The sequence below is a fragment of the Branchiostoma belcheri genome, unplaced genomic scaffold, assembly GCF_001625305.1.
Source record: "Branchiostoma belcheri isolate BF01 breed outbred unplaced genomic scaffold, Haploidv18h27 scaffold29, whole genome shotgun sequence".
Lineage (NCBI taxonomy): Eukaryota > Metazoa > Chordata > Leptocardii > Amphioxiformes > Branchiostomatidae > Branchiostoma > Branchiostoma belcheri.
In genome coordinates, this window is record NW_017803898.1 from 1,979,420 (window position 1) to 2,001,185 (window position 21,766).

At 41.4% G+C, this 21,766-nt stretch overlaps 3 protein-coding genes across 3 annotated transcripts; all 3 read right to left on the reverse strand.

Annotated features, from left to right (window-relative positions):
* Positions 1 to 856: 856 nt before the first annotated feature.
* On the reverse strand, positions 857 to 2,674 carry LOC109472949 (cell adhesion molecule 2-like). Its single transcript, XM_019772815.1, has 5 exons — positions 2,665 to 2,674; positions 2,093 to 2,389; positions 1,291 to 1,569; positions 1,052 to 1,093; positions 857 to 882 (listed from the first exon to the last, which is right to left on the reverse strand). The coding sequence occupies exons 1-5, from the start codon at positions 2,672 to 2,674 to the stop codon at positions 857 to 859; spliced, it is 654 nt and encodes a 217-aa protein (XP_019628374.1).
* A 6,088-nt stretch (positions 2,675 to 8,762) lies between these two features.
* On the reverse strand, positions 8,763 to 14,050 carry LOC109473039 (tyrosine-protein kinase receptor Tie-1-like). Its single transcript, XM_019772931.1, has 11 exons — positions 14,019 to 14,050; positions 13,766 to 13,819; positions 13,413 to 13,457; positions 11,606 to 11,780; positions 11,401 to 11,511; positions 10,915 to 11,096; positions 10,502 to 10,615; positions 10,253 to 10,364; positions 9,914 to 10,010; positions 9,417 to 9,516; positions 8,763 to 9,265 (listed from the first exon to the last, which is right to left on the reverse strand). Exons 1-11 carry the CDS (start codon positions 14,034 to 14,036, stop codon positions 9,191 to 9,193), a joined length of 1,083 nt encoding a protein of 360 aa, XP_019628490.1. The 5' UTR covers positions 14,037 to 14,050; the 3' UTR covers positions 8,763 to 9,190.
* Positions 14,051 to 14,425: 375 nt separating this feature from the next.
* Positions 14,426 to 21,091, reverse strand: LOC109472951 (basement membrane-specific heparan sulfate proteoglycan core protein-like). Its single transcript, XM_019772816.1, has 14 exons — positions 21,055 to 21,091; positions 20,298 to 20,651; positions 19,732 to 20,037; positions 19,173 to 19,457; positions 18,793 to 19,059; positions 18,388 to 18,675; positions 17,758 to 18,033; positions 17,328 to 17,606; positions 16,307 to 16,591; positions 15,869 to 16,144; positions 15,280 to 15,591; positions 15,029 to 15,141; positions 14,849 to 14,907; positions 14,426 to 14,621 (listed from the first exon to the last, which is right to left on the reverse strand). The coding sequence occupies exons 1-14, from the start codon at positions 21,089 to 21,091 to the stop codon at positions 14,426 to 14,428; spliced, it is 3,333 nt and encodes a 1,110-aa protein (XP_019628375.1).
* Between the last annotated feature and the right edge of the window lie 675 nt (positions 21,092 to 21,766).

The following is a 21,766-nucleotide window of genomic DNA, read 5'->3' on the forward strand; positions in this document are numbered from 1 at the left end:
CCGAGTATTTTTATTGCAACAAGAACGTACCGTTTTGGATTGGACGTGGTGGTCTCTCGCGGGGCACGGGAACCACAGGTACTTCTGAAGAAAAATTCATTGATATAATTTAATGTCAAGACATGACAATTTTTTATCCTAATACTTCATTAAATACAAAGCTTGATACAAGATCTGTTAACACTTCTTCATATTTGATATATTGGAATTATTATACAAGCTACCAATAACAACGATAGTCAATAACAGAAAGCTTAAAAAGATAGCATAACCACTGCATGAAGACAGAGGTAGGGGGAAACAGTCGCTTACCTTTTTCTAGACCACGCGGACCCACGACCTCCTTTGGCCCTTCTGCATCGGGAGGTGCTGTAAAAAAAGTTGTCATCTTTCATTCGTAAAATTAAAACTTTCTTGTTATATCAATACTTAACTGTTGTTGCAATATCTCTACAGTCATACAGTATATGTTGTTTCTGTCTACATAATCTGGCTATGTTGATAAGGCAGGAGAATACAGAAGTTTTCTTGTTACACTGCTCACCAATGTTCTGAAAATCTTTCTGCTGCATTTCTCAAGACTGGAGTTCTTGCCTGGGCCGCTAGGTGTGTGCAAAAAAGTCTCCAATAGCCTGAATCTGATCAGACTTTTTCAAGGCTCCCCTACCCTTCGACGGCTTTTGTTGAACGACCAGTATCATTAGTTCTAAAGATAACAGAGCTTTATTTTGTGAACTCTTACCTTCTTCGTCCTTGCTGTCCCTCCTCTTGCGGACGTAGTATGCGGCTCCGCCAAACGCTCCAAGCACGGCAAACACACCCAGGACAATCAGCAGCGTGTACTCACCGGGAAGACCTAGATGTAGACAATATTTCTTATACCTTCTTATCAATGATTCTAATTTAAATTCAAATTTAAAATTTTCTGTCATTTCCACATTCATATATATTTTGATAATTAATGACATTTTTTATTTCTTTTGTTAAGAATGATTAAGTATTTCAAAGCATTGCATATGCATCGAAACACATGACGAAACATAGAACTTACCTGTTGCCTCTTGTTTCTGTGGCTCTCTTATAAGCGGTCGCTCTGGAATAATGAAAAAAAAATTATAACGTTTTCAACAAATAAATGTGTAATGACCCTGATAACAACATGAGTGAATGAGTGAGTGAGTAATGAGTGAGTGGGTTAGAGATTGAGAGAGTGAATGAATGAGTGAGAGAGTGAGTGAGTGAGTGAGTGAGTCAGGAGAGAGCAACATCTTATTATGATATAAAACTCACCCTTAAACTGCAATCTTTTCTTGGCACCACTCGACCCCAAGACGTTAGAAGCTGTACAGATGTAAGTTCCTCCGTCTTTTGGAGAGGCAAAGACAATCTTCAGTTTGTTCCCGTCAGCCACCGCGCCGTCTGGAAGAGACCCACCCTCCCTAGTCCAGCGCCAGGTCGGCTCCAGGACGAGCCCGCCTTCTATTGCGCATGTCAGGGTGACGTCATCGAACGCCATGAGATTGTCGACGTTGGCCGGCGATGTGGTGATGTTTCTGACAATTGGAGGTCCTATAAAAAAGGAAAATTTTACTTAGTATAGATTTGGTATCTAAATATTTTACGTCAGTCATTTCCTACTTTTGACTTTATGACAATGTTTCTTTTAATTTTTTTCTTCAGGGATATGGCACATATTAACACCATATGAAAATACAAAAAGTAAGGAAATATAGTAAAAAAATCTATATGGCATAATATACTGGCATACACATTTGTGGCTATATTATGAAACGTTATCTATAAAACAAGAATAACTTATATTACAAGAAGTAATTTTTTGTAAAAACGTATGAGTGGATTATCTGTTTTATAATGCCAAACGTGTACCAATTATCTAGTTATAAACATGTAATATGTCTATTCATTTTGTTGTTTAGCTAGTAATGAATAGATAAAAGGTATTCAGCCACACACACACACACACACACACACACACACACACACGCGTAATTTTATATACACAAATATGTACAAAACTTGCGCAATTTAGAAATTTAATAGAGTATAAAGAACTTTATATAAAAGTAATTACCTAGTTTCCCTGACGCTTGCAAGGCGGTAGTTAACGCCGGGTGGCTGGCATCACACCTGTAGATGACCGTCCCCGCTCCCGAGCTGTTGGCCGAGACCGTAAAATTGACGCTGAGCCTCGCGTCCTGGTAGCCCTGCTGGTCGGGCGAGACGGCGACCCTCCCCGCCGGGACTGCTGCCCCGTCCCGGTACCAGGTCAGGTTGGCCGCGGGGTAGCCGTGCCGCGCCGTGCAGGTTAGGTTCAGGTGTCCGCTGGCTTCGTTGTAGTCGCCGGTGATCTTTGGTGCGTTCGGGGCGACTGGAGGAAAAGAATGTGTGCGTTAAAAAACATTGAAACCATTAAACTTTTTAAAGAAATATATATAAGTTGATCCGACCATGCGAAAACTCGGTATTTCTCGAGAAAAATTGAGGAAAAAGTGATTGGAAACAAGTTTAGAGTGAAAGCCCTGATCCTTGTGTCCAAAAATTATTAGGCTTGCAGACTGAAGTTTGTAAATGTTCAAAATGTTCCAAATTAGAGCAAAGGTATTGTCACCTTGTTGACAAAGAGATACCTTATAACTGAAACACGTTGTAACATTTTCAACACGTAAGCGTAGAAAAAACTTATAACTAATTCATTGATTTCATATCGAAATTTTACACCGAGCAAGACAAAAGTAAGTCAAGTAGCTTATTAATAAAATAAAATTAAGACTTACCGAGTACAGTGAGATCAATGTTGGTTGTGCTCTCCTGCGGTACAGACCCCACCAAGGCCCCGACCAGGCACTCAAACTGTCCGTTATCAGAAAACCGGGTATCATTCAGTCGCAGGGAGGCGGTACTCGCGTCGGCAGTCACTAAAGAAGCCCTGTTCTTGTACCCGTTAAAGGTTGTTTCCTGTGTAGAGATTACATATTATTCGGATAACATGCAATGAATGTTGTACAAATAACTGTAAAAGTAACTGGGCGCCAGTAACGGTCTGAGAAACGTGTATCAACCAATCGAAGTGTCCCCAGTCGCCCTGTTCTTGTAGCTGTTAAAGGTTAACGTTGTTTCCTGTTTGAACACCACAGAAGGGTCGAGTAGTTTACAATAAATGCTGTAAAAATTGCACGCTGTATCATGTAATAAAAGTAAAAAATTTTGCAAGGTGTAATTTGACATGCATGGAGGTGACGAAATCATGCACAAATCAATGATGTTAGAAATTAGTTCCAAGAACGAACGAACATGCAATAGTAACTCCCTGTAACAGTTTAGCTTGAGTCAGTGTTTATAGTTGTTTGAAGGTATCAGTTACCAGTGATGGTCTCAGATTCCCGCGCGCGGGAAAACCTGTAACCCGATACTTTCTGTCATAACTTCGTGCATCTGTTGTCGCCGTGTTTTGGCGGGAATATTGATCTGCCAATCATCCAAGATGCAAAATGCTGATTCAATCACCCAGCGCTGATTTTGTAACTTCTGGCGTTCTTTACACATTGAAAATGGCATAAAAATACTAATACTTTTGTGTCGTTAAACTAGATAATTCACAGAATTTTTATTGATTGATTTATTGCTTCACAAGTTTGCTTACCTGTTGAATGTCGCTGAAGTAGAATAATACGGGTACCCTGTCCCCGCTCATAGTTCTCTCGTACCATTTGAACTCCCTGATGGTGCCACCGCCGCCGCCTAGTGTGTAGGTACACGGGAGGACGGCCGTCTGACCGAGGGGCACCTGGACGCTGGGCTGCGGGCTTTGTACAGACAGCTGGGCCAGAGCTGTGGGGTAAGAATTGAACGTAAACAAACTTATTTTAGGTTATTAAACGTTAACAGTTCCTTTACAATATTTACAGAATAAATTTATTGCACGACAAATGCACATCGTACAGAGTATGGCAACAACAAATTACTGTATGTAACGTCAAAAATATTTGCATAAAATTGGCAACCAATTGTAACAGATGTATCTACAGTCGCAGAACAGAAAGACAGGCAGTGAGGTTTTATTTCGAGTTTGTGGGTAATACAGACAACGTATACAATTAATATCATATGGATTAAACGTTTACTGACAAGAAATGGGGACGAACCAAAGGTATTTTTAACCAGTTTGCCTGGGGGTATATAATCTAACTGACGAGAGAAGCATTTTGCAGTGTAGACTGGCACATTGGACAGATTGATGTTTACCTACGTTGACAGTAACATACTGTTTAATTCCACCGCATGACAGCTGAGTGTTTAGGTTAGAATAACTACAACAGTGTTGGATTTTAATTTACCCTACCACTGACAGACTGTTCTCTCTCTCGAGAGCTGTCACAAAGAGGAACAGACTGAGGCGCATGCATAATGTCAAAATACCTTCTAAATTTTTTTACATTCTGTCAAAAGTAGCTTGTATAGATTTGAAAAATGATGTGTGCGAGGTACCATGAGTACAACTTGTGTACAATATTTTTTTTATATTTGACTTTCGATAAATGATTTTAAGCCCGTTTTGAATGTGGCATGTTACCACAAAAGGTGAAATTGTCTGACTTGTAGCATTATCGTGCGCTTGTTGCAAAAGAAGCTAAAAGAAAATATAGAACTAAAAACGGAAAACAAAAGCATTTACGATACATGCATGGGTCTGTGTATCTCCCTAGTTCTCATTGGTGAAAAAAATAGTCTTTGATAGACTATTTTTTTCACGTAACCCTAACCTTATTTCAGCAATTCCCCCAAATATTCAGAGCTAAATGCTTGCCACTTCTGACATTTACAACAGGGGCCACGGATATGCCACGGGCCACCCATTGTACCTGACAAGCTATCCTCTCGTCGCTACAAGTACTGCAACAATAGGTCACGAACTACTGTAACAATAGTCCGCGAACTGTCACAATCCTAACGTACTTGTCGTGCTTGACTGGTTACCCAAAACACCGGCGGGCGCTATGTAAGCATATTTACCGGTTCAGCCCCCAAGGTATGCTGTGACCGGCGGTTGACCCATTGAAGGTGGGCCCTGCCTACCTGACATTTTTACGATCATATCATAGACGCTATATATATTGTACTATTGTATGAAAAAGGACTTACTACATAGTTTTGAAGGTAGATTCCTCACATAGTGTGTTTTATATAGTAATGGATGGTGTAAGTTGTTGCGTGATAAAATTAAAGTGTAACGTTATTATTCAAATTTTCAAATAGGTCAATACACTTCGGAATGGTTTCATCAGGATTGTAAACCATTGTGTTTGGTGTTTTTTTTACACCAACAAAAAGAGATTTACCCAGCTAACGGCGTTTCAGTCTACCGAGGAAGGTGGCAGACGGTTACCGAAATATCAATAGTACTAGTATTTTACAGGGCTGTTCAATTACTTGGTTTACAGGACGGCTACAATTAGAAGACCGACTAGAAAGCTCTTGCATGTCAAGAGAGGCCTATGCCTAAAGACTGGGGCAGATAAAACACCTCTAAACTAACCTGTGGAGAACCAGTGTGGTAACCAGTGTAGGCAAATACCAACCGGTTGTGTCAGCTATCAGAAGAAATTAAAACTCAATAATCAGCCAATTTAGATTTCTACATACATGGGTATGCCTTTGTCTTTCATATTCTTCCCCGGTTTTTCTTGACTCACAACTTATTCCCACGACGACCTCATAATGAGGAAAATGATGTGGTCTCAAATTAGCTCCCACCGGGGTGCCGACAGCCCGACAGGAGGTCTTGTTACTGTTTAACCTAACATGCGTTTAGGTCAGGTCTGTGCAGTCGAGTGTTTGCAGAGGTTTGGGTTTTCGCTTATTTTGGCGTGCTTTAGGCTTTTTTTATCGGGGTTTCTGTATTTTTTTTACGCCGACCCAAAAAAATTCCAGTACAAAAGTACAAATCCCGATAATTGAGTCTAAAAACACGCCGAAAGTTAGCCAAAACCCTAACCTCTGTTTGGATAGTATTTGCAGAGTGTTTATATCCAGACAGTGTGCACACAAGCGGACCGCAAACGAAAAGAGCAAGCTATAAAATGTTGAAAGCTTCAATTGTACTATATAAATTAACTCTGCAAATCTCCATACAGTTTAAATAACGACCCTGGCGTATATATGTACGTCTGAAGTTGTTGTCACGCACGAGTTATGTTCTTGACTTTTCTGCAGAAGATAAAAGTTTGCAAAATGTGTGCCATATTTAGATGGCTATCCCCCAAAAGTTTAGTTACAACAAGGTTTACGTTCAGAGAGAAGTCCGACGGTTAGTTTCTGACGTAACAACAATATACCCGTAGAGCAGGTTAACACATGGCCACCTGCCCCCCTGTTATCGCTAATGACAAACATAAAGGCACCATAATCGCCTTTTTACCCTGAATCAACAAAGCCTACGTCCAGCGGTTGACCACCCGGCGGTAAGTTAATCCTAGATACTAACTTAAAAAGCAATCATTTCCTGTAATTTTGCAATTATGGGGTGGAGTATTTGCAACTGTGGAAAACATCTACTGTCTACAGTGCATGTAGGTAACATGGCCACCTGTTACTCGCATTGAAGACAATGTTTTCTTTCTTACCTTTAGTGAAGAACAGAAGAAGAACAAGCAGAGACGCCAGGTGTCTCATCATCTTGTCTCAAAGTCTCAGTTACAAGCCCCAAGTATAAGTCTCCAAAAAGTTTCAAGAACAGGTGTTGAGGTTGCTCCTTTTTCTCACAGGCGCAAAGTTCACGTCCAGATGGTGCCACTATAATTTCTAGTTGATCATTGACAAAAGCCCGTTGCTGTTGTCGCAGTTCTGCAGAATTGTGCACGAGTTCACATCCGATGATTTAAAGTCCAACACGTAACTTGCAGTCGGGCTAGCCTCGGCCAGGCTTGTACGCACGCGGTTTTTTTGCACGATTTAAAACAAAGCTAGGCTAGACAAACTGCAGAGTGCAGACAATGCTTTCCAACACAGGAACACAGGGCAGCTACAATTTCTGTCAACTACGATCGGGTTACGGTGAAATAAACGCGTAGTACTAAGTACACAATTGGTACAGTAACTACACAACAGGTGCTTGACGTGAAGACGTCTCGACAAATGGAGCTTTTGGGTTTTAACTGACACCAGATTCTGCTGAGTGTTCAAACCTGTAGCCGTTGTGACCCGGTGATTTGCATCTGAAAGGGACCAGACCCACATGAAGTGACCCGGGACAATTGTAATCAGACACCGCAGGTGTAACCAGACACCACAGTGGTCAGCAGTCTGGGTCACCTGATATCCAAGCAGATGCTAGAGTGGCAAAAAATAATCACACATCGACATTTTAAAATAAAACATTACTACAGCTATCCTGGATACCGAAGTTGTAAATTCGCGGCCAGGTGATGACCCCTATATTCCTAGCAGATCCTAGGGTGGTAAAAGACAGTATCAAATTGGCCAGGCAGTATCCATGAATTCGCCAGAAGGGGTCATACGGCACTCCAGTGGGACTTTTTGCAGATCCTTGGGTGGCGTATTGGACCTTCTCTGGCGAATGAATACTGTTTGGCCAATTTGATCATGTCTTTTGCCTCCCTAAAATCTGCTTGGAAGGGTCATCACGAGGCTATGAATTCACAAGTCGGGTATGCAGTAAAGTTTCAGTTTAAGATGTTGATGTGTGATTTTTAAAACCGTTCCTGCCGTTTAATTCAAGAAACCACAGGTCAATATAGAGGGTCATATGTTTGAAGGCTGATAACAAGTACTTTAAGCTATCACGCATGACTGAATATATATATATACAATTCTGTAATTCGCTTTACATGAAGTTTTATTTATTACCTTCACCAAGAAGTAAAGAATTATCTAGTTTAACGACTCAAAGGTATTTCAATTTTATTTTTAATGTATAAGAACGCAAGGCTAGTTTTAAACAGGGCAATTGAACCAATCATAGTGTTGGATTTTGGATGATTAGCAGATCAATTCCCGCCAAAACACGGCGACAACAGATGCATGTACTTATGACAGAAAATATCGGGTTACAGGTTTTCCCGCGCGCGGGAATCTGGGACCATCACTGGTAATAGTAAAATCGTGTGATATTGTGTGATCACTAAAAATGTATGTGATACTAAAATGTGGGATACTAAAATGTCATTGTATGAAACTTGAAGATATATTTTCATCGAACTTTTATTGACGATAAGAAAGTGATGCACCTATATTTATATGCGTGTCTCTAACTGAAAAGATAACAGACTTAAAGATTGAGGTAGTATTCCTCGTCCCTGCCTGCTGTTCTTACCTAATCTGCTAGGGGGCAGCAATAGGCCATACAGACTGGGCTTCCTAATGTACACTAGGAAAGACATGTTTTAAAGCCTTAGAATATATTGGTTGTTACTTTATATTTATCAATTGCATTGTATTATATAAAATTAGAAAGTTTGCTGATTTCTTTTCTGGTATTATAGAGTAGCACGATAAAACATTCAATGGTCAACACCGAGTACTCTATATGAGTTGGGCGCAAGAAATAAGTGCCAAATTATGGTTAACCATTTTAATATGTTAAGTTTAGCATTAAGTCATCATGCTGTGCGTCCTAATATTTCAGGGCACCTATTGGACTTGATGATGGCTTTTGAAAAGCCTGCACATACTTGCTTAAACCGCTAGCCGGCACTTTTGAAACAGCATCTGTCCTGGAAGGGAAACGCATCAGCACCAAGGACAACAGCCACCAGTGTACTGGAGTTGACTAAGTGATAAACTTATAATTTGATACGTTGTGCATTTTTTCAATTTTCAAATACGGAATAAACGTAATGTTTGAAATGTCTGGTTAAAATAGTTTTTGGTGAACTCTAGACTACAAAAACAATAATGAAAGACTAAAAAATTTTGTCAAAAAACGTAGACAATTCCTACAATATTTTTGAAGCTATAGTATCCTCATCAATCTGCTATTGACGGTGCTTTGTTTCTACTTCAATCACATGTTTTGTGTCAGGACATACCAGAAGGTATCCTACTCATGACAAAACAACTAACCATCCAGTAAAACAGACAAAGTTTACAGATGATACAACAAACAAAACACGAATATCTCTATGCTGGCTCTCCTGTTGTTACTTCATGTGTTTTAGTATTTCTCGTCCATTGCAGTTTGCAGGCTTTGGTAGGTGTTCTCGTCCAGACTTGCCAGATTGATGTAGTCCTGAGTAAAAAAAATCAAAGGAAAGACATGTTTCCACTCTAAAGTTGTGGTCTCCAGCATATTACGGCTGTTTATTTGTCAAAAGCGTCGGCTAAACATATAATTCTGTATTTGAAATAAAATTGAATGAGAAAATTTTGTATCTCCTCACATGTTCAGTCTCCATAAGCGTATCCAGGGTCCGCTGAATCTTGCGGAACTCTGGCCTCCGGGCGGGGTCGGCATTCCAACAGCTCAGCATCAGGGTGTAGCTGTAGAAAATATAGTTCCTTCGTATCAGTTAGTCTTGCTCCTTGTATAAGACATATAAGAATGATCATGGAACGGGTGTATAGGACTTATTGTAAAGTCATTCATGTGTTATTTAATTAAGTCTATCCAGTTTCTTGACTAATAAACCATGGCATCCAGGAGCCTAGATTCCTGTTATTATTAAGATATGAAATATTAATCAACAATGCATAATTGAGAGACCTCATTTATAATTATTCTAGATTCATTGGCCTGAAGAAATATTTTGTGTAACTAAAGGCAAGTGCTGTACTCTACGTTATGAAGATCATTTATTATCTAAGTGTATCGAGTTTTCTTCTAGAAAAAATGAGAATTCGTGTACATATGTTCAGAATCAAAAGCAGTTCAACTCACAGTTTCTGGTCACAGTGTGGCGGCTTTTCCATCCTGTATCCCTGTTGAACTCCGTCCATAACTTCGCGTTTGGACATCCCAGGGTACGGAGTGGCACCTGTTTGGAAAACAAACAAAAAATGGTTTAATCCACAGTATTTCCAACGTACCTTTGTACACCTCAAGTTGCCAACATCAATGTATCAGTAGGGAACTGTTTCAGGTAATTTTTATGGCACATAACAGCTTATAAGACGATAGAGCTAGAACGTTAATATCATAATACTTAAAGATAGGTTTGGAACAAATCTCATCCTGAGGATTTTGCACAGGGAGGAAAGTATAATATAATAAACCCACCGAGAGTGACGATTTCCCAGAGCAGGACTCCGAAGGCCCAGACGTCCGTCTTGGTAGTGTACTTCCGGTGGAACAGCGACTCGGGAGCCATCCAGCGGATAGGCAGACGGGTCTGAGGTAGATTTGTACAGAATTCAAATACTACTTCAGCATTGAGAAATTTAGAACAGAGCGATGCAGTCTATTGGTAAGTTCTGTTCTTTATCAAAACAAGGAAGGGGATGAAATAAACACCACTGAAGGACATACCTTGGTGGTCCTCTCGTACTCATCCCCCTCCCGTGAGAAGCCGAAGTCTGACACCTTACAGGTCTTGTCTTTGGAAACCAGAACGTTTCGAGTCGCCAAATCACGGTGGAGAATCTAGAGAAAACAAAAAGTATTAAAGTTTGAACAAATGCCATGCCCACTTCAATCTAACCAAAGGAATCACTAATTCTGGACCATCACATCATCAAAAACCTAAAGCTGCTCATATCATATATTAATCTGATGTTTTGTCTTCTCAGCAGGGTAAGCCCTTTGTAATAAAAATATAGCCACATAGTTGGGCTGCCCTGGCTGTGTGTTTTGAACAATAAAAGCACACAGACAATAAATAAATGAAATCATTTCTGGCATGTGTCAACTTTGTAGAGTCGTGACGCCAGGTTTTCACTCACCTTCTTTGCTGAGAGAAAGGTCATCCCCTTGGCGACGTCCCAGGCGAACCTGGTGAGGTCCCGTGAGGAGAGGGACTTGCTGCCGCCGTGTAAGTTCCCGTATGTCTGCTGGGTCCGGCTGGTGCGGAGGGTGGACTGCAGACTTCCTCCGGACACGTACTCAAGCAGCAGGTAGAACGGATCTGGGGACACATGAGAGGACGACTGTGTTATACTGCAAACCTTGGAAAGCATTAGCCTGGTTACCAAACCTATAACACCTCCCGAGTCCTAATGTTTCATGCTCTCGGCAAAGAATGTAAGACTTATGAGCCATAAGAGGTTTGGTAACCAGGCTAGCAAAACATATCCATAAAAATTCATGGCATCGTTTTTGTCTAAAGATTTTAACATGATACATTTGCTTACCAAAAAAATAGCATCAACACTGTATATTCATCGTACTCGCAACAGTAAAAAAGCTTGAGGAGGACGTTGTGTACTAACCTGTGTCTGTGCAGCAGCCAAGAAATGACACGACATTTGGATGAGTTCCAAGAAGCTTCAGTACTGCCAGTTCCTTGAAGAATGCAGTCGAAGCAGCTGGACTTGTCATACCTAAGGGATATTAGGCAATGCGCGTGAATGAATGGATATTGCACCAAAATGTGTAATGTTTTATTAAATTATCAAAAAAGTTTTATCCTCGCACCTTTCAGTTCCTTGACAGCCACGGTTGTCACACCTGCGCTTCCTGATATTTTCCAGGCGTCTGCCTTAAAAACACTCCCGAACTCTCCTTGCCCAAGTTCCTCTTTGATATTCAGTTGGCTACGGGCAAACTCTGACGGTTCCTTCAGATCTTCATACGCTCCATCGGATGTTGGCTATATAGGTATATCAGAGAAACACATTTGTATAATGAAGGCTCAAGCAGAGACGTGTCCGATTCCCAGGTCACTGTTTCAGGGCGAGCGGAGAAATCATCTTGTCACTTATTCTCTGGAGGCCTAGTGGGAAAAGTTATTCTAGAAAACTGACCTACCCAAGAACCATCTCCAGAGACACGGGATTTGACATAGAATATCTTAAATCAACAACGGCGGACAGATCCCTGTGGAGTACGGTAGTGCAGCAACTTACCCCGCCCAACGGGGACGACGGATGGTGATGATGATAATTAATGCATCACATTTATCTTTTAAAAACCTGAAGGATATACTTTCCAACAAATGAGAACATTTAAAGTATCATTTGCTAAAAACTGAAGACAGCACATCGATGAAGGTTAGACATCCAGGTAATACGACATGCCAAAAAACAGTTACTCAAGCAACTGGATATGATTTTGAAAACGTCAGACGTTTCAGCTAGTATCCACTAGCTTTCGTCAGTGACTGAGAGACCAGAGGGGAAAGCAGGTTTATATACACAACCTGTTGATTGATATGCAAATAAAGTGAAGACAAATTTTTGGAAGTCGAAAAAGGAACAAAAGTCAGACAAGTCAAGACAAGATGATGCAAATTAGTCTGAAAGCTCCTGTTATACAGGACAGGAGCTTAAGTGTTGTCTGTCCTCGGGACTGGGAGTGCCAAATCCCAAGTGCCGGAAAGATCGACCGGAAAGATAGACACCTCCGAGGTGCCCTGGCTAAATGTGGCTACCAAAACTGGACTTTCAACAAAGCGCTCAAACCTTCAGATCAGTCTAAGAAAACCCAGAAGTGCAAACCTTTGACCAACAAAAACAAGGCCAACATCACTATTCCGTATGTCCAGGAGTATCTGAGAAACTCCGACGGATCTTCCAAAACTTCAACATAGCCACTAACTTCAAACCTCACTCAACCCTCAGACAAAGACTGGTACACCCTAAGGACCGACCTCACAAGGGTACCAAGGTGAATGTTATTTACAGACTCAAATGTGAGGAGCCCAATTGTAACAACACCTACATCGGAGAGACAAGTCGACCGCTTAAAGTAAGGTACAAAGAACATTGCCGACCTAGTGCCAACGGCTACTCCTCAGCTATTTTCCACCACCTACAACACAACCAGGGTCACTCTTTCAAACTCGAGTCCACGGATGTCTTAGACCGCGAAACACGCTGGTGGGAACGGGGTGTTAAAGAGGCAATATATGAAAGAATGTACAACCCCACCCTCAACAGGGAAGGGGGGCTACGGGTCGATCTTTCCGGCACTTGGGATTTGGCACTCCCAGTCCCGAGGACAGACAACACTTAAGCTCCTGTCCTGTATAACAGGAGCTTTCAGACTAATTTGCATCATCTTGTCTTGACTTGTCTGACTTTTGTTCCTTTTTCGACTTCCAAAAATTTGTCTTCACTTTATTTGCATATCAATCAACAGGTTGTGTATATAAACCTGCTTTCCCCTCTGGTCTCTCAGTCACTGACGAAAGCTAGTGGATACTAGCTGAAACGTCTGACGTTTTCAAAATCATATCCAGTTGCTTGAGTAACTGTTTTTTGGCATGAAGACAGTACAGTACCTCGTTCCCTCTAATCGCCATCAGCCCCTGATATGTGTGATCAGACTAAAAAAAATAGAAAAACAGAAACTTTTCTGAAGTGGAGACCATTTTAGAATTTTGTCTTACTTCTATAATGCTCTTGTAAGACCTGCTTCAAGTCCTTTGATTAACCAGCATCAACCATTGTGCGAAACATCACATGAGACTAAGTGTAAATGTATCATTTTTTGTGAGACTTGTACAAATTAAAATTTGATATAGATTTACACGATTTTTACATACGTCGATACAGTACAATCTTGATACAGTGCATACGCACTTTAATATGAACCACGTACTAAGTACTTAGTAAAATAAATTGCTATTCTTACTGTTCGCCTATGAGGCATCTTGACACTTTGATACCCGTCGTCCACATCACCTCGCTACAAAAAATTGTTTTATTCCATGTTAGTTACGTTTGACAAGTAAAATGTAAACTTAAAAGAAAACCCCTCAGCTTTGATTCAAACTATGAATACTCGGTTCGAAATAGGAGCTAATAAGTAGCATTTCAATCTAGCAATACATTTTGAGAAGTACACATTTTTGTCCAAGACGAAAAGCATTGGGGTACTCACTCACCACATTATCCAGCTCCATGTTGTTTGGACGATTTTCCGCACGTTTTTCTGAAACATCAAGATCATTCGTGCATGGTTAACTAGCAATTAATGTCAAAAACGACTTTCTCACATATTTTCAATGCAAAATGTTTTTACACTTACTGCTTGCGGATTTCCGTCTCCTGACAACCACCACTGCAACAGCGATGGCAGCCAAAAGCACAACTCCACACACCACTGCTGCAATAATGATGACGGTTGTATTGTCTCCCCCTATATCAATGTATGAAAGGAAAGTGGAATTGAAAATCAACAAAAATCTACCATTATCAACATAAAGGTGAACACAAATCTAACAATGACAAACATGTCATAGACCAAACCTAACAGTATAAGGTGTCATCACATCGTATACATATACATCATTCAATAGAGCTGTACATATATTTTGCAGTTCAGAGCCTCACCAGTAGAAGGATTTTCCCCAATGCTGGCCTTACTGCTGTCCACAGTCCAGCTTCCCAACTGGTTATCAGTAAGGCTGTCAGTAAAGGCCTTCTGGGCTGATTCTGACTCGGATTCTCCCACTATTGACTGGAAAGCTGCCACCACACTGCCTTGACTAGAACAAAATATTTCATTGAAAATTTTATGTCAACTTCAGAATACTTTGAATAAGTTAGGATTCAATAAGAGAATTTAAATTACATTAATATAAAGGGATGTTTAAAGACAAAGTTAACCTTCTTTACGGCATATATACTTGTTGCAATGCACATTACAGTTTGCTACTAGTACAGTAACTGTAACATTAAGTTACAAATGAACAAATCTCAAAAACAAACAAACCTGTATCCAGTGACGGTCGATGTCTCATAGCCAAGAATGTCCACAAAAACATCATTCAGCTGTGAAATATAAACCACATCATGCATAAGAACAACTTCACCTGTAAAAGCCGTAAATTGACAAGTTTCAAAAAAGGTTTTACAACCATTGTTGATATCATCATCAAGGGCCTTTCTGTACCTCATTGATGATTCTATTTGTCAGCCGGACTGCAGATGTTGACTGAAGATTCTTCAGCTCATCGCTGAACGTCTCACTTGTGAGGGGGAGGGACCCAAATAAGATCTTTGCATCTGGAATTAGTAAACTTTGGTTATAGTTTAATCAAACGTTGTGAGAATAAATGATCATAAAAAGTAATAAAAGAACACATGACACACAACTTGGTACAGACTGTTAAAGTACATTGTACTGTAACTGTACTGACAAACCTTCTATAGTCACAGACACCACATTAGAGTAAGGCACATTAGATGCTGTAGGCTCTATCCCATTGGTAGCTCTGACCCGGATGTCGTATATTTCCTTCTCTGGGAGCTGGAAGGTTACACTGAACTGAGGATGGTCGTCACTCGCCGATTCTAGTTCCTGAGGTCCATTTTGCCACGCCCCTGCGTCTGTCCTGTACTGTACTGTGTGTGTTGTGTCCCGCCCACCGTTAAACCCCGCTGTCCACTCTACAGTCACATAATGGCTGGAGTTCTTCATGGTCACTGTCAGGTCTGTTGAGGGCTCAGGGGCACCTGGGGAAAATACAAGCAGGATTGATTTTTGAAAAGGTACATGTAGATAAGTAAAAAAGAGACGCCTGCATTTGGAACAGATCTCTCTGTGCTACATAATTAACTACATTTTGCATATCATATTAAGCTTTAAAAAGAACTTTGCATAAATTGTTGTTTATAGTTAAAAACATGACTTTCAAATTGTGTACTAATTAAACAACTGCAATTTTCAGATGTTCCTTATACAGAGATGTGCTCATGTACAGATTGTACATGCAGACTAAACGAGACCTACTTTCAGCTGCCAGCTGAATGTCAGTACTATTGCTGCCCATGATGTTCCTAGCTGTACAGTTGTAGAATCCGTAGTCAGTCTTTGTCACTGCTGTGTAGCTCAGTGTGCTGCCCAGGCTGTAATTTGTGATGGTAGCCCAGCCTGGAACACTCCCACCGTCCTTAGTCCAGCTGAACGTCACAGGTGTTGGGTAGGCTGTGACGTTACATGTCAGGGTCACCGGGTCGCCTTTTGCAGCGGCGTATTTGTCTCGAACTCCAACAAACACAGGGATGTCTGTGGGAATATTCACAAAGTTATGTACATTATCTAGGTTTTCATCTTCTTTTCAACATTAGATACATTGTTTATGTTTGAAAATTGTAAATAACACTAAAACAAAGATACTTTATGTAAAGGAAAACAATCTTTAAGTCTAAGGGATAGGAAAATACTCACAGTTAACCAAAAGCTCCAGGTCCCGTGAAGCAGCCTCCCCGACCCCGTTGGCAGCCTGACATCTGTATGTTCCTGTGTCCGTGTAGCTCACAGTCTGTAAGGTGTGAGAGAAAGTTCCGCCCTGTCCTGTGGCCTGTGTGACGTAACCTACAGACCCTGCCCCCACCCTCACTATGCTGACAGAAGTCGGTTCAGGGTTGCTGTCCACGGTACAGTTCAGGGTGACTGGGCTGTTCTCATCTACTGGGTTGGGGTCAGCTTTAAAGCTGACCACTGACGGTGGATCTGTGGAAGTTAGCAGGCGTGATACATATTAAGCTTTTTAAGTTGTGCTAACCTTAAGCTTGATTTTCAAACTTCAGCCAGATTTATCGGAAATCTAACATCAATGCATCAAATGTTACATTCTTTGATCAATTTGATAAAAAAGAGATTAGTTTAAAAGTCATATACACGTGCCTCTTTAACTTTTGCCTGGAAAAGAAGGCCCTGCACCATATTGCACTTTATTTCCCTTTCTGCTGGTTTATATATCATGAAATGTTCAATATAAATTCAGGTGTTTAAAAATATGTAGAAAGACTGAGATAAAGAATTGACGAAGTAGAATATACAACAATCATACCAGGATACATTTGAAGTTCACTTTTTAACAAGTTAACAACATGCATCAGCTAGAAAATCTGGGACAGATGATATTCAGTACACCCACTGCAGAACCCAATCACCAGTAAACATTAGTCTTATAGCAAGAATGGAAGTTCACAATAAGGTTACCGTACAGAACAAGGATTCACTCAAAACAGCCTTTTGACATGATCTAATGTTTACTGCTGCAGACATAATGAGGTACATGCAGGCATGTTGGCGTAGGCAAAAGACAGCATAAAAATTCATGTCACAGCTGAGGTTAGACTCTGCAACGAGCAGCAAAGACCCAGAAATTCACTTGATGTGTGCAGTAGTTGACACGTGTAGATATTCAAGGCAAAGGTGTGTGTTGTAAGCCATAAATGCTCACAGTTGAGAATGATGACAAGACTGGCATGGTTGGACCGCTGTGTCCCTTTGATGGTGTTTGATGCTGTACAGTTGTAAGTCCCTGCTTCAGTCCTGTTGACTTGTCCCAGGTTCAGAACACTGCCCTCCTGTGTTGTACCGTCCGGTCTGGTCCACACGACAGTAGCATTAGGGTAGGATTGTGCTGTGCACTCTAGTGACAGACTCTGTCCTTCCGTGGTTGTGTGAGAAGTTTGGCCAGAGCCACCCGGGTTGGATGTTATTGTGGGCTGATCAAGATCTAATTGTATTACCAAAATTACACTTTAAAACCAATGCATTTACCTCCTTTTCTTTTAAAAAAATGCCAATACTATACGTTCATGGTAAAATCTGAGAGTGAAAATTGAAAAGGATATAAAAGTACAATCTTTCTGACTCCATAAACTCACATTGCACAAACAACGGGTATGTGGCATTTCCGGAAGAGGAAAGACCGTTTGAGGCTGTGCAGATGTAGGTGCCGCTGTCTTGTCTTGTTAGACCAGTGATCTGCAGCTGGTTTGTAGTTGAACCCTGGGCACCAGCAGGCAGGGATCCCACAGATTTAGACCAGGAGTACTCTTGAACTGCTGGGTTGGCAGCCGTGACTGAACAGTCGAGTGTGATGTTGTCTCCTAGTTCCACTTCTTGTGGTTCAGGTGTGATACTCACTCCTTCTGGCGGGACTGTCCATTGGTAGTGTGGAGTTATGTCGGATATTTGGAGTCTTCAAAACTAAATGTTTTTGCTTTTGATTTTTATGATACTAGATACTCATTTCTGTCAAATCTCTACTAACAGTGCGTATCATGTTGTACTGTTGTAACGTGGTCGAGAGTATACTAGTTCCTAAATTGTACATTAAAAAATGGAAATGTTCAAGAGTGCATACATGTGTGTATCTTCATTGATCAATGTATTGATTTTTTCTGTAATGTTCGTTAAAGTAACACCCTATGAATAAACGTAAACAGTAACAGCATTATTCTCTAGAGCCTTTTAGAAATGTATTAAATCATGCAGAAATAAAATGAACTCACAGTTGACCACCAGCTCTGTTGCGTCACTGTCTGTTGACCCCACCACATTAGTGGCTGTGCATCTGTACTGTCCAGCTCGTGCACGCTGGACATTGGTTATGGTCAGTGTCCCTCCGCTGTCAGCTGTTGTCCCAAAGTCCACGTCCTGTTCAGACTGTCCCTGTGCTGTGAACTTCCACGTGTAGGTTGGGTCGGGCACAGCGCTGGTAGACCGGCAGGTCAGGGTCACAGTTTGGTTCTCCACTACTGGGCTGGGGGCGATGGTCAGGCTGGGTTTGGACGGTGCATCTGGAGGACCAGCATAAACACCATTATGTAAAACTAGAAGGAAATGTCCTATTTATCAAAAAGATGTAGAATTTTTCAATCATAACACAATCTAAAAAGGAGAAACCAAGGACTTACACTGCACAATGACAACAGTCGACGCTGTCCCAGTTCCAATGCTGTCATCATGCAGCATGTTACGTGCTGTACACACGTAGGTACCAGCTGCCCCCCTCTGGATCCTTGTGATGGACAGCGTAGCGCTGTTGGACACAGCTGAGGTGCTGCCCTGTTTCTTCCACTCCACACTGGTGACAGCAGGGTTAGCCGTGACAGTACACTCGGCAACCAGGTCATGGTTCTCCTCTACTGTCACAGTCACAGGAGCCGACACGTCTGGGGGGTCTGAGCGGGAGCAATATTATCAAAGTAAGTCTGGGAAAGTGAAACTTTATCTTACTTCATGTGTATAATGTATCATGTAGTAAAGCAATAGTCTCACAATCAGCCAAACTTACATTGCACATCCAGTGTTGTAGACGCCGTGTCCGCACTGCCAATGTTGTTGGTGACGTCACATAAGAAAACCGTGTCATGCTGGTTCCTCCGTACAGCACTGATGGTCAGCACACCGCCGTTCTGACTGAACTGGTCCTCAGCATCAGTGTTAATGGTCCTCCCTCCCTCCTTCCAGGTGAAGATAAACGTGTCGGGGTTGCCGTCAGCAGGGCAGGAGAAAAGGGCAGACTGGCCGGCTATGACTGTGGTGGTCGCCGGAGGGGTGGGGCTGATTTCTGCTGGGTCTGTGATAGAATTCATCATGTCAGATGGCGGAAGAATGGTACTTAAGTCTGAGCATAGAAGATGTTAGGTAAAATATATATTGCATAATCTGAATTTTCTTGCTACAATGATGTGCAATATATTTTTTAAGTAAATACAATCTGCAGAAATTGAGAGTGGTCTGTGCCTCCAGGTGAAATAATGTAAAATCTGAACTTTCTTGCTACAATGATGTGTAAATTGTCTATTTGTTTATGTAAAAACAATCTGCAGATATGTACAATACAAACTCACATCTGACATTGAAAGTGGTCTGTGCCTCCAGGTTACTCTGCAGCACAGTCTGACTGACGACACATCTGTAGGACACGCCGCTGTCGTCTTTAGTCGGAGTGAAGATGTACTGTCGTGATGACGTCACACTGCCATCAGACTGTTCCACGTCAGTCTGCTGCTCAGCCTCCGCAGTCCTGTCCTCCTGACCTCGGTACCAGCTGATGGTGGCAGGGGGGTAGCCTCCGGCCGTGGTGCAGGTCAGGGTCAGGGGGGACTCCGTACTGGGGGTCCCAGGGGGGGAGATGGTCGGGGACCCGGTGGGGGCTGGTTAACGTTGTAAATAAAAGATCTTCACTATTCAATCACTTACAAACCTGATTAAAATAATTATGGATCCATTATTACTCTTAGTATTACTCTTATTACTATTGGAATTGGAATGAGATCGCACAATCTTTGATGGACTGAAAATATCTGTATCTTGACTTAGAAAACTTACTCCTGATTGTGGTACTAAGTCCCAATCAATCTTTAAATTTTGTTTTGAATGTCTGATTGCTACTTATTTCTCTCCCATTTCTTACCTGAGACAGACAAGACGGCAGATTGTGGAGGCAGTTGGACAGGTTGTCCTGCTTGGATCACAAAAACTGCACAGAAAAACTCTCCTCTGTCACTCAGTCTGGTGGTCTGTATCCGCAGACTTGCCCGACCCTCAATGTCGATGTCTCTGTCGCTGTACTCGTTATAACGGCCATCACTGATTCCCTGATTATGCACCAGTACAGTTGTACTACCATCTGCCGCAGGAGGACCACCTTTAGTCCAGGTCACTGCAGCCTGCTGATCAGGATCAATGACACAGCTGATGATGGCCTGCTGACCAACTTGAACTCCCTGTGGTGCCGTTACTGTGACTGTTACATCGGCACGAGTAACTGTAAAAAAAAATTAACACGGAGCGTACACACAGCCATTGTCGCGTGGCCCATGATCTATTACTCCATTCCTATTTTCCTGTATCTCTTATGACACTTTTTATGACAATTTTCTGTTGAAGTAAGCTGCATATATTATGCTAGAAAATTGTCTGGACAAATGATGGGGCCGCCAGTGTTTGTGTGTGCGACGATATGAATCCCCAGCTTTGCACATGCCAAGTATGTCCTTTTAGAACTGTTAGAACATGTCTCAGCTAGGGATCTAAAAATAAGTTATCTTGTGACTATCGCAACCCCAAGCGAACTCAACAGGCCCAGGTAAAGAAGTAAGTTAGAAAATACTAAAATATTGGTACAGTCTGAACACCTAACAGTATGTAAATATTCAAACGTGTCTTACCTGGATAGACTGACAAAGCGATGAGTAATGTCCACATTACGAGTAGATATCGCAAAATTTTATCTGTGTCTGTGGCATAACATACACATTCATTGCGTTTGGACAAAACTCAGCTGGTTCACTATACTGAAAACTCGCTGTTAAAGACCCCAGCTTACTTCCGGGTAGTTTATTTGCCCTCTCCGATTCGGTGTACTGATCTGAGGTGCGTCACCTTCATAAAGAACTGGGAATTTGGGTTTGGCAATTGTCATGGAAATTAAATTCTTTTCTTCGAGTCATACGTTTTAGCGATAGCAGAAAGGTCGCAATGTCGTCATCAGTTGAATAATATACATTCTCATAAGCAGAGAAAAGCAGCACATTTGCAGCTGCATGTGTTTCTACTGAGTCAATGTATGACTTAATAGGTTACGAATATTGATTTTGGACTGTTACTGGAAAAATAACTGTCACAAGAAATTCTGTTTACTGCATTATGACATCATATCAATTTTTACATCATTTAAAGCCATCTTTTTATCATCAGTAAAGTAAAAGTACCAGCGGGGACCTCTATAAGCTACTTATAGAAAGTTCATTTCAATACTGTTTTTTTTATATCCAAGGTGTAGATACAAATATAAAAAAATAGCGCCCTGTTACCAAGTCAGAATCCAAGAGACTAAAGTGACCAATCACAGGTCTTTATTCCAATAAGTTTTACGGGCCC

Bases quoted from the DNA above. Each gene is read 5' to 3' on its own strand.
- LOC109472949 (XM_019772815.1), bottom strand. The intron at 1,570-2,092 runs GTAATTACTTTT...CCTTTTTTATAG, and splicing joins GCAAGCGTCAGGGAAACTAG to GACCTCCAATTGTCAGAAAC. The intron at 883-1,051 runs GTAAGTTCTATG...ATTGATAAGAAG, and splicing joins ACAGAAACAAGAGGCAACAG to GTATAAGAAATATTGTCTAC.
- LOC109473039 (XM_019772931.1), bottom strand. The intron at 10,616-10,914 runs GTGAGTGAAAAC...TGTTTTCTCTAG, and splicing joins CCTTTCTCTCAGCAAAGAAG to ATTCTCCACCGTGATTTGGC. The intron at 10,011-10,252 runs GTGGGTTTATTA...TTTTCCAAACAG, and splicing joins CTGGGAAATCGTCACTCTCG to GTGCCACTCCGTACCCTGGG.
- LOC109472951 (XM_019772816.1), bottom strand. From the start codon at position 21,091: ATGTGGACATTACTCATCGCTTTGTCAGTCTATCCAG. The intron at 20,652-21,054 runs GTAAGACACGTT...TTTTTTTTACAG, and splicing joins CGCTTTGTCAGTCTATCCAG to TTACTCGTGCCGATGTAACA. The intron at 19,060-19,172 runs GTAAGTTTGGCT...GCTCCCGCTCAG, and splicing joins TACAACACTGGATGTGCAAT to ACCCCCCAGACGTGTCGGCT.